At 47.2% G+C, this 15879-nt stretch overlaps 1 protein-coding gene across 2 annotated transcripts in view; it reads left to right on the plus strand.

Annotated features, from left to right (window-relative positions):
• The window catches only part of LOC138491775 (complement C1q and tumor necrosis factor-related protein 9-like), a 148528-nt gene extending 133414 nt beyond the window's left edge, over positions 1-15114 (plus strand). The window contains exons 2-3 of one of the 2 annotated variants that reach the window (XM_069618479.1): positions 11543-12136; positions 13921-15114. In XM_069618479.1, the coding sequence (XP_069474580.1) occupies positions 11545-12136; positions 13921-14849 (1521 nt within the window). In that variant the 5' untranslated portion in view covers positions 11543-11544 and the 3' untranslated portion in view covers positions 14850-15114. Of the gene's footprint in view, positions 1-11516; positions 12137-13920 lie in introns of those variants that run through there. The other variant, XM_069618480.1, reaches the window with a different exon arrangement.
• The last annotated feature ends 765 nt before the right edge of the window (positions 15115-15879 follow it).

The raw sequence follows: 15879 nt of genomic DNA on the forward strand, positions 1-15879 counted from the left end.
GTTGGCACGGTGCTCTTCGTGATGACGTGCGTGCTCCCCCCGGGAAGCACGCACCTCATCACGAATGACAGCCGTGCGCAACGCAAAACCAATCAGGACCTTCTCCATACGGCCAGGGGTCCCCTCGTCCGCAGGTGGAGGGGAGTCCGATGACATGGACATCCCCCCTACCTGCGGACGGGCCTGGGATGGGGCATCCCTGCTGGTGCATGGTGGTGCAGTCACAGTGTCAGGGACAGTGACATGCACAGGCACCTCCACGGCGACCTGTGCTGCCTCCTGCCCCTGGACTGCACCACTTGTACCAGCAGGGATGCCCCCACCAGGCCCCATGTGCGGCTCAGTAGCGGCCTCCTCCTCCTCTGTGGAAACCACCAACCTGGATGGCTCCACACCATCTTCCGCCATTGCAAGCCCCTGTGGGGGCTCACCCACCCCTTCCGCTGCAGCCGTGGGGGCATCCCCGCCGCTTAGCTCCACAGCGCCGTCTCCGCCCTCTTCTTCACTTTGCGCTGTGTAGAGGGAGACATAGAACACAAGCATCAGGGTACTGTACAATGGTCCCCTAGACAGGAAGCAATAGCAGATGAGTGGCACTGTCAAAGATCACTTCCATCATGTCCCTCCACAACACATGGGTCAGTGCAGGCAAAACACATGCAGTAACAGGCATGGCGCATGCTATGGACATAAGCAAACATGTCCAAGGGACTCTTGAAGCATACAATGTTGTTTTTGGACTCACATGCATCATGGGTCATACCTATCACATGCACACACTTCAACATACTTTCATCCATCTGGACTCGTACACCCCAGACACAGTGGATGCAAGGATAACTAGGCTGCATCAGTGAATCTGAACATTGTCACAGACATGTGTCATGCATCCATGGCATCCACAAGTCACAGACACGCAGGTCAGAAACACAGACATGGACACCATACATGTACATGGCATCAGCACCCATCCCTCACCCACACCCATGTCCAGGAACAGAGACTGGCATGCTCTCATGTGTCCATTCCGCATAGGGCTCCCCATGTTACATTTAAACACATACACCAACCGTGTGCTTCACACATTACTGGTCTCACATGCATGACCATGATGTCCCTGCACACACACACGCGTACGTGGCCTATGTCACACATACAGGCAAGTATCAGACAACCAGCACGCTGCAACATGCCCTGTCTCACACAGCAATGCTTGGCCACTTACCGCTTGACTCCAGACGGGTCTGCCTCTCAAGGATCTGGGCATGGAGCGCTGGGCGTACGCATTCCAGGACCCTCAGCTGGATGGTACTCATGCTGCCCCAGCCCCCCTCCACGAGGCGCCGGGCCTTTATAAGGGTCCTGGACCTGAAGTCTCCCAGCGCTTCTTGACTTGCTTGATGTTGCGGGTTGCCACCCCCTCCGCGTTGATGGCAACCACAACGTCGTCCCAGATCCTGTCCCGTCCTTCCTTGTCGGCGCGTGGTGATCCGAAGAGGGCATCATAATGCCCCAGGACAAGCTCCACCAGGACACCAACTTCCTTCTGACTGAAGCTGGTGGCCCTCTGCCCCTCTGGCTGGGGGTCGTCAGTGGTCTCGGATGGTGTTTGCCCCGACATGCCGACCCCCGAGGCAGGCGTGGGTGGGCAACTGGGTCCTGGGGCTGGGCTGTGGAGCGATGGTATCCCAGTCGGGAGTGTTCTGTTCCAGCAGGGGTGGACACAGCAACTGGACCCCTGCAGATGGCTGATGTGCAGGCACCAAATGGCAGGGCACGGTGGCAGCAGGCAGGCCGGCAGCAGCAGATGGCTCGTGGGAGGCTGCTCGGGGCTCTGGGGGGCAGTAATTCGGCCTTTTGGGCAGGAGCGTGGTCTTCCGTGTGCTTACGCGTGGCCAGCTTGATACGGAGTGATTTGGCACATGAAAATTCTGCACGTCAGCGTGTGAATTGAGGAAAGGCCCTTAGCGCGTAAGCGCGTCAGCACGCATACACGATTCCATTGGACCAAAGGCCTTTAGCGCGTATGCGTGTCTGTGATGTATCGCGCACGGGCGTTGCTTTTCGTGGGGTGCGGTGCGTGTGTTTTGCAGGCGTTGGGGTTCACACGCTATTACTTCACAGCGGGTGGGTGTTGGCTATGCGTTCTTCTACACGCAAGGCAGACGGTGAGTGGTACCCTGCTCCCCCAGGCCCGATCGCGTGTAAAAACACCCGCGAGCCCCTGAAATACACGTACCCCGCTCCCCCAGGCACGATCGCTTGTAAAAACACCCGCGAGCCCCTGAAATACATGTACCCCGCTCCCCCAGGCCCGATCGCATGTGAAAACACCCGCGAGCCCCTGAAATACACGTACCCCGCTCCCCCAGGCCGGATCGCATGTGAAAACACCCGCGAGCCCCTGAAATACACCCGCCCAGGCCAATCGCGTGTGAAACTTCTGGCGCACCTCTGAAATACACGCACCCAGGCCAATCGCGTGTGAAACTTCTCGCGCACCCCTGAAATACACGCGCCCAGACCAATCGCGTGTGGAACTTCTCGCGCACCTCTGAAATACACGCGCCCAGGCCAATCGCTGTGGAACTTCTCGCGCACCTCTGAAATACACGCGCCCAGGCCAATCGCGTGTGGAACTTCTCGCGCACCTCTGAAATACACGCGCCCAGGCCAATCGCGTGTGGAACTTCTCGCGCACCTCTGAAATACACGCGCCCAGGCTAATCGCGTGGGGAACTTCTCGCGCATCCCTGCAATACACGCGCCCAGGCCAATTGCGTGTGAAACTTCTCGCTCACCTCTGAAATACACGCGCCCAGGTCAATCGCGTGTGGAACTTCTCGTGCACCCCTGAAATACATGCGCCCAGGCCAATCGTGTGTGAGAAACTTCTCGCGCACCTCTGGAATACACGCACACGCTCCCCCAGGCCCGATCCCGTGTGAAACTTCTCGCGCACCTCTGGAATACACGCACACGCTCCCCCAGGCCCGATCGGGTGTGAAACTTCTCGCGCACATCTGAGATACCCGCACACGCTCCCCCAGGCCCGATCGCGTGTGGGCCTTCTCCAATGCACATTTTTTTCCTGCGCAGGGACGCTACCGCCTGCTTTCGTGTGGCGGACATGTATGGGCCTGTGCGCGTCTTTGGCCGTGCGCTGTTTTTCCGTATTCGATTCCATGAATACGTGTTGCAGGCGAGCGTGTGGGCGTTCTGCGCACTTGCCTCCTGTACTTCCCCCGTGACGCCAACATTTTCACGAGTTGTTCCCCATTCTGCATGTGACGCCCCGTGTTACGCCTACTTTTGTTATGTGCGCCGCGCTATGTGCGAACTCGCTGTGGCCTTATCGCACGGCGTTCGATGACCTGTGCGCCTGCGTGCGCCAGCGTGCGCCGCGCACTTTTTCAGCGCACATCCCACATTTTGCGCGTGCACAACTTCCATGAATTGATGTGCGATGTTTTCTGTGCGATAATCGCACTTGCACTGCGATTTTCGCTATTTCACTGCGAATCGCACGTTTTCGCACGCGTGCGCCGTTTTTTCGGCGCACATTGATTCCATGAATCGGCCTGTTAATATGTGGCGTTTCGCCACATGTACATGGATGGAGTTTACACATGTATTCTCTGTGTGTGAGGCATACATACACAAGGAACATGTAGCCCAGTATCTGGTGGGGGGGGGTAAACCATGCACAGACCGTTTTCTCACAGATCTTGTGTATGTTTTTCCACTTCAGCCACATCCAAAATGAACAACGTTGTCTAATCTTAAGGTGGTTGTGATGCACCATTCAGTGCTTTGAGTGGCCATTAATCATCCCTTCCCGCCTTTCCTTCAAGTACAGCATACAGTTGTCTTCAGTCAAACTGCCTGTAGTGTGGGGGAGGGAGTTTAGGAGCAGTGGCTATTCACACTTGATTCAACACATAAGCATGTCCCCTGCTCTCAACAACTCCATTTCCAAAAAAATAAATAAGTAAAGAAACTGAATACATTGAGGAGGTCATTAAACAATGCCACTGTGCCAACCGTATTGTGCAGCATTTACTGTGAGGGTTGCCTCTGTCATGCAATATACAGCATTTAGGCTGTTGTGTATTGCTCTCCGTCATACTGCCCTCAATAACTGCATCCATGCTGAGGCCGCAAGGCACACATTCTGCAAAATTACTCTCTTTAGGTTGCAGCTTCTTAGTGTAAAATGCCCAGTGGCCTCATATATTCATTTGACTATATGTTTTCCAAAAAGGGCTTTCTGTTGCATACTCTGACTTCCAAATGGTCTGCACTTGTAGAGATTGCTCTACTGCCTGCCCGTTGAGTCTTTCTCTAGGTATGTACTCTGATACTTAGATTCATACTGTAAGTACTTTACCCTATGTCTGCTGTAAAGGGCACTGTGATACAAATTTACTCTGTCATCTACTGCTTTGTCTAGTTGAAAATGGCGTGCCCTCCCGCAATATTGAGATTGTATACTGTGGCAGACCAGAAGAAAAACTCGGACTAAGGTGTGCCGTGTTAATAGGTCTTTATTTAAATAACAAGAACACGCCTATCTAGCCCTACTGCTATGAGGGAAGTTCCCTGCCTAAACAATTAAAAGTAAGGGTGCTTGTCAAAGTCCAAAAAGAAAATAGTCTGTATTCCCAATCCTATAAACTAACTGGCCCCACCACTTATGAAAAATCACAGAAAAAGGCGAGACAAGAGCACTAGCCTCTGTCCTAGGCTTCTGCCTGACCTAATCACAGGACGTTTAAATGTTCTTAAATTGTTTGCAATACATTTCTCGACCTCTCTGTAACTTTGAATGTCAAACCTTGAGTCTAAACGGTTCCTTCTTTCCTGCAACAAAGGTTTTCTTCATACGATAGCCCCTTTTCCGATTTGGGGCTTGCGAATATTCTGATTCGATACTTAATGGCTGGAACCCTCAAGATTCTCTCTTTCTTCATTTTGTGCTGACTCTCTGTTTCCCAGGGCTCCCCAAAGACTGTTGCCCCCCTGAAACCTTTGTTTTATCTCTATTCAGGGTTACCTGGCTCCCGTAACGCTTACGGCTTTCCCAGCCTTGAAAGTCACTCAGTTTCTCATCTAGGTGGGCCACATGCTTGTACTCTGAGGGAATAAAGAAATAGACATGGACATCAGGGTGTGATAATACTTTATTTATTTCTATGGTTTGTGTAGATGTGTTTACTTTAATTACAGAGCTTACTAGTGTTGTATTGCAATAAACTATCCAGTCGCATTTAGGGCTGGATGGAATGTAAAAAAAAAACTAAAAGGAGAAGAATATTGGACAAAGCTTCCCCTACACCAGGGATCGACTGGACAGAGGAGAGAACATTGAAGCAAGCACTGCTGGAAACAGTCTGGAGTGAGCAGGGAAAGAGGAAGGAGGTGGCAATTATTAGCTCTAGGTGGGGCCATTGCCTCAGGTGGCCCTCCGGTGCTAAATGAATCTCATCAGCTTGGCTGAGCATGCCAGGTGCAGCCTGCCATCTACCATGAGCCCAGGCTGCTGGCCTGTTGCAGCCCGGGCACCCATGGGGCCTGCCAAGCAGATGGGTCACCCAGGGGCTAGGCTTGGCAGACCCAGAAGCAAAGACTGTGGGGTGTGTGTGTGTGGGATGCCCTGGGGAAAGAACAGGACTGTCCAACCCCAAGATCTCCGTGCTGGGTGCGTGAGACCAGGAGGCACAGCCATGACCTTGTCGGCCTGCCCCAGGGCCAGATGTGGGAGACACAGAAGAGGAAGACCCCCTGATTTGCATATGCGAGAAGCGGCCGGGGCAAAATGCGGGAGCGGAGCTTAGTCATCCATGTCCACCCTGGCTGGTGCCAGACTGGTGGGGCGGTGAAGGGTACGAGTCCAGGATGCCGCGTATATATGGCAGAGGTAAATTGCTCCAGCAGGTACACCAGAGCACCAGAGAGGGTGTGGTCTTGCCCCTCTGCATTGAACAGACACTGGGGCGGTTGTGCAGGTCCTGAGACTTCGGGCCTGTGGCTGTGAAGGTGAATGCAGTTTCCCCATGACAACAGGAACATGTCTGGATTAAATTAAGTGCTGCATTTCATAGCAGTGAACTAGCAGCCCCATATGATGAATGCGGCCACCGTAGGACTTTAGGGAGGTACAGGCCACAAGTGGTGATGTGGTGGAGACCAGGCACCACAATGAAAGGAACAGTGCCTGGAACAGCCACTAGGAGCCAACAAATAGTGCCCGGTCTCAGCCCCATTACACGAGCAATCGTCTGAACAAAGGTAGTGTAATGGGCCCTGAGTGTAGCTGACTGTAACATTCACACCCTGTATAGGGTGTACTTAATCATTATGGTTTATATATATAGTTGCTTATGTATTTTATTTTATCGAAGTGGAGTTACGTGTAGGGATACCTTTATATGAGATAAGGAGACATGGCAGCCTGCTAAAGGCTGCCCATTGGATGGAATCGTCCACTGGGGCCTACTCCTGACCCCTCCTCCACAATGGGTGATGCTGGGTGAAGAGTAGGCATCTGTCCCATCACTCCAACCTTAAGGGTCTAGCATCGACCACTCTCAGGAAGGGTGGCCTGATGGGGCAGAGCCCTCAGAGGGAAATCAAGCCAGGGCAATGCCACATGGAGCATCCCTGTGCTTCTGGGCTTTTGTAATGCATTGTGCATGCCCAGAAAATGAAATTATGGTACATGACCACTATGTACAGATTGTATGGATGCAATAACTATGTTCTTTTTTGGTATGATGCATTTTCCATCCAGATCCATCCAGATCTTTCGACTTTCCTGAAAAGACTGTGTCGAGCAGAAACACATTACAATGACACCTTACTGTGCTGTGTTGTGCCTGGTCTTTGTGGTGACTCTTGTATGCTCAGCAAGAAGAGGCAGTGATATTTTATACATTACTGCTTATTTATTTGCCAATAAATGTGATGAGAATTAAAAGTTTGCAATTGGCATTCATGACAACAGTTGTCCTGCCCAGGCCAAAGGCAGAGAGGTTGGAATGTTCATATTTGAATGGGAATCAAGATCACATGTTCATCACAGCGCCATTCCGTTCAATAACTTCTGAGAAAACAGTTTATAAAACCAAATGCCCTGAAACAAATGTACTTTGAGGGTGCTAATGCCAGAAAATATGTGATGCAGTCAAGCAACTCAGCCCTGTTCAAGGGTTTGTGATTATGATTTGCAGAACCACTGCTCCGCACCCAGACCACTTTGATCAGATTAAAGGTTGACAACTCACTGTGAATGCGGATGCAAAAGACAGCCTATATATCTCCATAAATCTGAAGTGGAGGGACATTTTGGGTCATATGCCATGATCACCCAGAGTTTTAGAGTGTCCTGTTATTGGACATAGAAATTTAGCACATGTCACAAGTGCCCTGAAGGCATTGTTCTCTCTGTGGAAACCTGTGTGCATTATCCCTTCAAAGAAGACTCTGGGACGTGGACCATTCTTCGAGCAGTCTACCCAGACATGACGTTTCACTGGATGTTTTTGCTACAGCATACTATGCAGGTGACCTCTCTTCCGAAACGCCATCATATTGAAATGTTTAAGTACAAAACATGGTTTGTCAGTGAACAGAATATCTGTGAAATCATCTCTTGTGTTGAGCTAGTGTTTTGATAGCACCATCGCCTTCTTGTTCAAATCATGGATCAGATGTAAGACCCTATGCCAAGTAAAAGACACACTACATATGTACTTTAAATTCACTCCCTAGAAGAGGGTGCTGGCCAATCAGGATGCCCGAAATGCGTGCTGTATCCTATGGTATAATCCTGCATTCAAAGCAGCCTGAGCGCTGCTGGCCAGCGCCACCTTCCACCCTTCTCCTTCCCTTCCCCGCTTTCCCCTTACCTCTTAGTACCCAAGAAGATTTCATACCACAAAAAAAGAAAAGAAACGCACCTTTCGGTGCTGCGCGCTGTGGTGTGGCGTCATAGCGTCTCAACTGACATGACAGTCATTAACATAGAAAACAGACTTTCAAACTCACTGTTATGTATTTGTAAAATAAAATAAAATAAATTTGTATTTATTGTTTTATATAGCATCTTAATCCAAGGTGCTTTACAATTAACACTAAAATATACAATAAACATGGAACAGTAGAAGCAATAACGGTAAACATGAGTCAAACCAGAAAATCAGCATGTAGAACAATCTACATATGAGAGAGGAGAGGAGGGGGGGATGGAGAAAGAAGGAGGGGGAGAGAGAGTAGTGGGTAAAATGAGTAGTATGAAGAAGGGAGATTTAGAAGAGCAGGGGTAGATGAAGAGAACACAGAGAAGGGTACAAGAAAGAGGGAAAGAAGGGTGAGTGTGGGAAGTGGATCAGGGAGGGGAATGAAAAAAAGAGATTTCAGTGAGGAGCAGAGGGAAGAATAGGGAGGGTAGGAAAGGGTAGAGAAAGGTAGGGAGTTCCAGTTTATGGGGGCAAGGAGCTGAAAGGAACGGAAACGAGAAGAGGCACAAGGGGCCTCTTCTATGGCCATATTAACCCGGTACACAAAGACTGTGGAAACATTGAAGATAACACTATATATCATTTGCTTCAATTCAGTACCCTGTTTCTCCATCAGCCCCTTTTCACACAGTACATTTCAGGTATGTTTAACCAATCATGGAAAATTACATAAAGCTTTCGATACAATGACCTACTAAACAGCAATAAAGACTTAAGAGAAGATTTTCCTGCAGGACGGTGGAGCTTTATTTGCCTGCAAACTACCATAAAGTCTGACTTACATCGCAGTGTGCCATTTGCAACCCAGTTGCGTAATTGCTTTCAAAAATATTGTTCTTAACATATGCAATAGGTGCAGGTTCTAATCACTGCATTAGTGATTGATAGTTATAGATATTAAGTTTTCTAAATCAAATATGTTCACTTATAGAGTTAAAGGTGTAGTTTGTAGGCTCCCAAAGACATGGTCTAAGTTTAATATGCGCAATCCCCACACCCACCCCTTGGCAATGAAGAGCGATATTAGCATGACACAGGGGTTTGAATTAGAATCCGGGCCCTGATTACAGCTACAAGTGTTTCCAGTGAGTAAATGGTTAGCTTTGTCCACAAGTGTTCTTCAGCAGATCAAGCCATACATAATGTCATATCCCCAGGACCAGCCTGGTCTGTTTAAGAAACTGGGAAGAGTGAGTAAACCCAGAGGAGCGTCCTGGTATAGAGGCTAGATGAGATCTAAATCCAGAGAGAGAGAGAGAGAGACAGTGAAAGAGTGCTGCATGTGCATTTGGAGGGTGATCATGTGAGTTAAGAATAATCCTGCAACAGAAGGTGAGGGCACATGTAAGCATGTGTCAGAGGGCATCTTCATTCTGGAGTGTTTAGGCCTCCTCTCACATATGACAGGGACTGGACTCCCGTAATGCTAATGACAACGGCATGCACCTAGCTCCATCCTGGAGAGTCACTAAAGGGACAGACTTTTTGGCGGTTAGTTCAGACAGTCTCTGGAAGGATTCGGGACCCTGGGGATTCAAGGACAAGGGCTATACTGGTGATGGTTTACTGAAAATAAAATAAATCAAAAACCCCTCATGTTGTTTCGATAGGCTGGTGTGGCTAGCCCGTACCCACTCCTGAGAACCTAATGCAGCTACGCCTAACATTGGTTTTCGAAGGAGAGCCACTCTACCTCTCTCCCAGTGCACTGAATTCTGCAGTGCCCAACTTCCTTTCTCAAGGCCAGTCAATATAGAACTGACATGGATCCCTGTATGGCTGAATCTCCCCCGCATATAACCTGCTAGAGGGGGTGAGGTTTCTAGTGTGAGGTTTCTCAATACGCCTCCGGTACGCCCACTTTCTTTGTGCGCAATGCGCGACGGCGAACAGAGCAGTCTCGCTCCCATGACACTGTCACAGAGTGGTCTCCCATTGAGATCCAGGCATATGGCAGAGTGTTCCTCCAGAAGGATAAGGCATACATCAACCCAAGATAGGAAGCTCCTCTACCCTCGAGCAATATTTATTGTAGATACTTTGATGCCAAATTGGCCCTCGTCCCGCTCCCTCATTGTTAGCTCCCGCTCCCTCATTGTTAGCTCCCGCTCCCTCATTGTTAGCTCCCTACTCCCTTCTATTAATCCCCTGAGACCTGCTTCCTTGCCGTGTACTTCCACCTTAGACTCGTAAAGGGCCCTGTTGCGTCCCCAAGCTAGGTCTGCGCTGAAATAATACTACTAATCAAAATAATAATATGTTATAATGGAATATAGATTGCCCAAGGGTTTAGGATATTATCCCACGTCAAAAAGGATCTCGTGTGCCACTGGGAGCCTCTCATGAAGGTATAGAGAGAAACCATTATTGAGACTCTAAATAAGTGCTTGAATGTTGCTCATTTCAGCCGCGTCCATGTTGCTTCAAAACTGCGTTGTAAATATGAGGATATTGCGTAAATGTTGTCTTTTTGAGATTAGCATCTTTTCAGATAAGTTTTAAAATCCGCCTCATGCCTAGGTGTGTCTACATACATACGACATTAATGAATGTAGGATATATGTTCTCTGCCTTCTCCCGTGCATGCACCTTATTCCGTTTACTATGTAGCTAAGCTCGAGATTGTTAGGAAATAGGCATTTAGATGTGAGTAACAAACTATACTGAGGCTCCTGCATTGGGGTCCCTGTCGGCTCAGTGGGGCGGGGGGGAGGCGCTGCAGCGTTTTATCTTTTTCTTGGGCCTACGATGTAAGACGATGTCAGAAAGTTGAGGCCACTGCATCTCTGGCGCTGGCCTAACCATAAATAAGAACAACCTTCTATGCCTACCAAACTATGCACACACTACAATCCATCCAGTATGGAAAGGTAGCAGTAACCAATAAGCACATATATTGCATGATTTATTCTCTTTATTTCTTAGGGAATTGTTCACAAGGTGTGCAATCGTTACTATTATGCACCAACAAAACATATGTGGTTTGGTTGTACAAGAAATTGACTCTAGGTCAATTGAAAGCTTTTTGGAAAGGAAACCCCATTAAAGTACCAAAAAGAAGTGCCGGCACTTTATTTTAGTCATGTCTACTGATATTGTTTGCGAGATAAAGTATTTATGATATACCGCCACTTGTCTTGGGGAACTGTTTATGTCCTTTTTTGATTTCTGTGTCCCCACGCTTTCTGCAGGGGGAAACCTACAATAGGAATGCCTTTTGTTTATTAATGTCTTACATCAGCCAGGAGCAACTAGTGCATGACAACCAAGAACAGCTCATATTGCCTTGAGAAAGTTTTCTTGTCATGACACACGTTTTGACACATATAGTATTAAAAGTTCAAATTATGGCAGTAAATATTTTTTGCAGTGTAATGACAAATGTGCAATTTCTTAATGCGCTAAAAATGTGTAAATGATAGTGCACTAGTTCCCGATAATGAGATTATTTCAATGAAAACATATGGAGTATCCATTCTGGATGTGTAATTTACACTGTTCATTTTCTTTTTGTTGGACAGGAATGGTTTCCATGTGGTACACAACAATGTTTCTGTGCTGTGCCTGGGGTATAGTAACATCCACCACGATCCTTGGTCTTACTTCGAGCCCGTTGTTCACAATGGACGCACTTAACAGTGTAGTAACCGGAGACCCAGAACAAGCATCCACTGTTCCCCCGGAGCCGCAACTTCTGACAGCTGAAACTGATCCATCCACAGATGGTGGGATCCAAGGACATTCCCAGAGTTCTGAAACATCACGAGCAGACTCCTCGCTCCCACACAATGTGGCAGATAGAGGGGTAAATAATATCACCTTGCCCAAGCTCAAGCCCCCCACTATTGCAACCACACAGCCAATCCTCTTGGAACCATTCAGTACCACAGACACAGGGACTGCCTCTACAGAGGCTGATGGCACGGCTCACGAGGAAGGAAACAATGACACCTTCACCGCGCTACCGGAGAAGGACAGAAGCGCCCCATTGGATGACTACGTTGATCCTTCCTTGAAAATGCTCCAAGAGAATGGTACAGAAGGGATACCCTGCTTCTGCAGCACTCCAGGACCTGAGGGACAAAAGGGAGACCAGGGTGAAAGAGGCGATTGGGGTAATCTTACCTTTTAATGCATTGACATGCTAAACAATTTGGGTTCGATGTCCTCCTTATTGTGAAACATTGATGTCAATGGAAGGTTGGAGATGGATGACAGGTGATACTAGAATGATACATGTAACTGGATCAAAAGATATATATGTATATAAAAACATCCATAGTACAGGAGCAAGCACGGTACTTCTAAGATCTGCTCCGCCTATGACTAGTTGGAGGCATGTTGATGAAGATGTGAATCTGTTACTGAAGCCAAGCACTGTTTATACAGTCAGCATTGCCATCAATTCACTGTAAAAAAAAAGTCTGCAAACCACACTTTTTTAGCTTTGCGCATCTCCTGCAACCTCATTGCCATTCATGGCATGATTTGCATCTGTGGTATTGCTCGTGCAAAAGATAACAGAGAGTATGCAGCAGCCCCCTATAGAATCCATACGGGACTCCAATAACAGTGGGCCTCCATGCCACAAAAAGGTGGAACAGGGGTGGGCAAGTAGAGGGTCTATGTATAGTTACACCATAGGGAGGGGATGACTGAGTGACCATAATAGCACCATGAAGAAGAGAATAGTTGGGAATGTGCTGACAAATGCCGGGTGTTACCCACACAGCTCAGCATAGCAGTACATGCGTTGCTCTGGGTGGGGCTGCTGAGAGCAGCTAGAAAATGCAACATTATATTTGCAGATCTAGACAGTGGGCCTCATTTCGAGTTGGGCAGTAAGGGTTAATGGTCACCGGTAAGGCGAATGGTGCCATTAAACCCTTACCGGCCAATTCCGAGATCCCTTAGCGGGAGCCGCAAAGAACGTGTGGTCTGACCACACGTCCTTTACGGTTCCCGCTAAGGGACCAGGGCGCTAATAACGGGCCTGCTATTTGCGGGCCCGTAATTAGCGCCTTCCCCATTCCCATTGAGCCCTAAGGGGGCTTAAATGGGACTGGGGAATGGTTGGTTGAATGGGGACTTACCGTGTCCGCACAGGTCGGAATGTCCCGGTAAGTCCCCATTCAATCAGACCGGACTCGGATCCGGTTTTGGAGGCAGCCATGGCGGTAATAGCGCCATGGCTACCTCCAAACTCGGAATGAGGCCCAATGTGTCACAGTGAGCTCATCTAGTACAATGACATTTTCGCCTGGAACCATTTACACACAAATATGAATACCTACTTCATTTTGTTTAATTAAAATTACAATTAAAATTACAAAACATGTTCATACGCATTGCCAAAAAATGACTAATCAGTGGGTCAGGCGTCATAAAACGATTCCAGTAGGCACATATCCATTGTTTAAAAAAAAGGCAGCATGGCTGAAGAGACTACATCATTTTAAACTGCTATGGTCCATGGGCATGGGTGCTACATGTCCATGTTCAATCAGTGCACAATGTCTGGAAATCATGTCAGACTATGTTCGTCTGTAGCTTTCAATAGCATCAGTTCTGCTGCTCAGCATCAGAATTTTACCAGACTGAACGATAGTTAGTGACTTTTGGGATTTTAAGTTTTTGCCTTTAACAAGCCAATAACAGCTTGGAAGGCCGCAAAGTGGGGTTGATAACACAAATCTAAAATATCAAATATTAATCAAATATAAAATGTAATCACATATAAAAAAAAGTCATATTGGTGCAGGCTAGAGCATTGTTTGTAACATCTGGGAGCGCTTTGACTTTAAAGAATGTTTTATTATGTATGTTTAATTATGTATTTAGTTCTGTTCACTATTGATAAGCAGGATGTATGATAACTACAGTCTTGTCTTTTTCACAGGTCAATCTGGGCTCAGTGAGAAAAAAGTATTTAATTCAATAGAAGCTCCCAGTGGAACGCTTGGACCAAATGCACGACAAGGAGAAAAAAGAGTCCAAGGACTCATAGGAGCCAAGGGTGAACAAGGACCTCCAGGCCAGAAAGGCGAGTCAGGAGAACCATGCACCTCCTGTCCAAAGGGTGAGAGAGGAGACAAGGGTGTGCCAGGAAACAAAGGTTCTACAGGCCCTCAGGGATTTGTGGGAGAAACAGGTGCTAATGGAATTCCAGGATTAAAGGGTGAAAATGGCATGATAGGAAATCCTGGCCGTAAAGGGTCTAGAGGGCCAAAGGGGGACATGGGGCACGTAGGTGAGACTGGGGCGAAAGGGTCAAAGGGATCATTGGGTCCTCCTGGGCCTTCTGGTCTGAAAGGAAATCCAGGGTTTCAAGGAAAAGTAGGTTCACCTGGACGCTCTGGGCCGCCTGGGCTTCCAGGACGCAAAGGAGAAAAAGGACAAAGGGGAGACTGCACAGAACAAGAACATATAGCCTTCTCTGTTGGTCTTCAAAGTCAACAAAGCTTTCCACCACCTGGAGCACCTGTGCTATTTGAAAAAGTGTTCCTCAACATAAACAAGGGCTACAACACCAAATCAGGAATATTTACAGCCAGCATTGAGGGAATCTACTTTTTTAGTTTCCACTTGAGTGTCTCGGGCAAACCACTGAAGGTGGCTCTCTACCATAATAACAAGATTGTTGTGCAAACTCTGACTAGACACAATGAAAGTTATTTCGGACAAACAAGTGGATCTATACTAATTCAACTAGATGAAGATGATGAAATCTATCTTCAGGTGTTCAGTGCTTCCCAAAATGGCTTGATGGCAGATGCAAACACAGATTCACTGTTTTCAGGAATGCTCTTATTTCCCATTCCTGACTAAACAAGAGGATCTTACCTTAAGAACATGTATTGTGCCAATAAACCATTGCACGTTTTATGGAGCTGTCTTCATCCCAGTGATTTCAATATCTGGTGAGCATATGAGACTGAACGGTCGCGCTGCATCACCTAGACATAAAGGCATCAACAAGGGGTTAATTAGGTTGTTATATAAGATTTGTATTAATGTAGAGTTATATAGTTATAAAGTTATTATAAAGTGGAAATAAACAATTATAAGTATAACACGTGTGAACATTGTGTTTTTGTTTCTTTTAGACAGCCCCAAACAGGAAAATAAGTCACTTAAAAATGTATCATGAATTAAAAATGTTGTAATGTCTCTAATTTCAATGATGGGGCGTACACGACTCAAATGGAAAACTGTATGCTCAATGGATATAAAAACGTACTTGGTTTGTATTTGATGATCATTCAAGGCATTTACACAGAAAAAGCATGGGGACAAATGTTAATCATTGCCGAGCCCAAACTGAATCCAAAATCATCTATTGACAGTTGTCCAACAAGTGAAGAGTTTCATCTGACTATCACCTGTCAAGAGCCGAGGTACCAATAGTGGACTGAAAGACAGTAACAAAGTACAAAATCTTATTAATGAAATATAAACATAAGGGTTTGGGAATTATCGCGAATGGTCATCAAATAAAACCAAAGAATCTTCTTTATCAGACGATAGTCTTTCAGTCGTTCATTTTCTACCTCACTGACCACCACCACAACCTTGACAAATGTGATAAAGACACTCAGAGTACGTCGGGTAAAAAACTCTGCACTTCATTCTTGCATACTGTGTCTTTCTTGTCAGCCTGTTGTATATCTACTTCTTGTTCTGGTCAATACTTCTTCTTCTCATCTTGATGAATACACCTTTTTCTCACCCTGACTACTGGGGTGCCATACCAGCACACAGCACCTAGCAAGCTTGAGTTTTATCAGGTTTAGCACCTTCCTGAAGAAGCCAAGATACTTTGGGTTTGTGTCATTGTAAAGTTATGAAATTAAATAAT

The sequence above is a fragment of the Ambystoma mexicanum genome, chromosome 10 (assembly GCF_040938575.1).
Source record: "Ambystoma mexicanum isolate Mex_15411 chromosome 10, UKY_AmexF1_1, whole genome shotgun sequence".
In the NCBI taxonomy this organism is placed as follows: Eukaryota; Metazoa; Chordata; class Amphibia; order Caudata; family Ambystomatidae; genus Ambystoma; species Ambystoma mexicanum.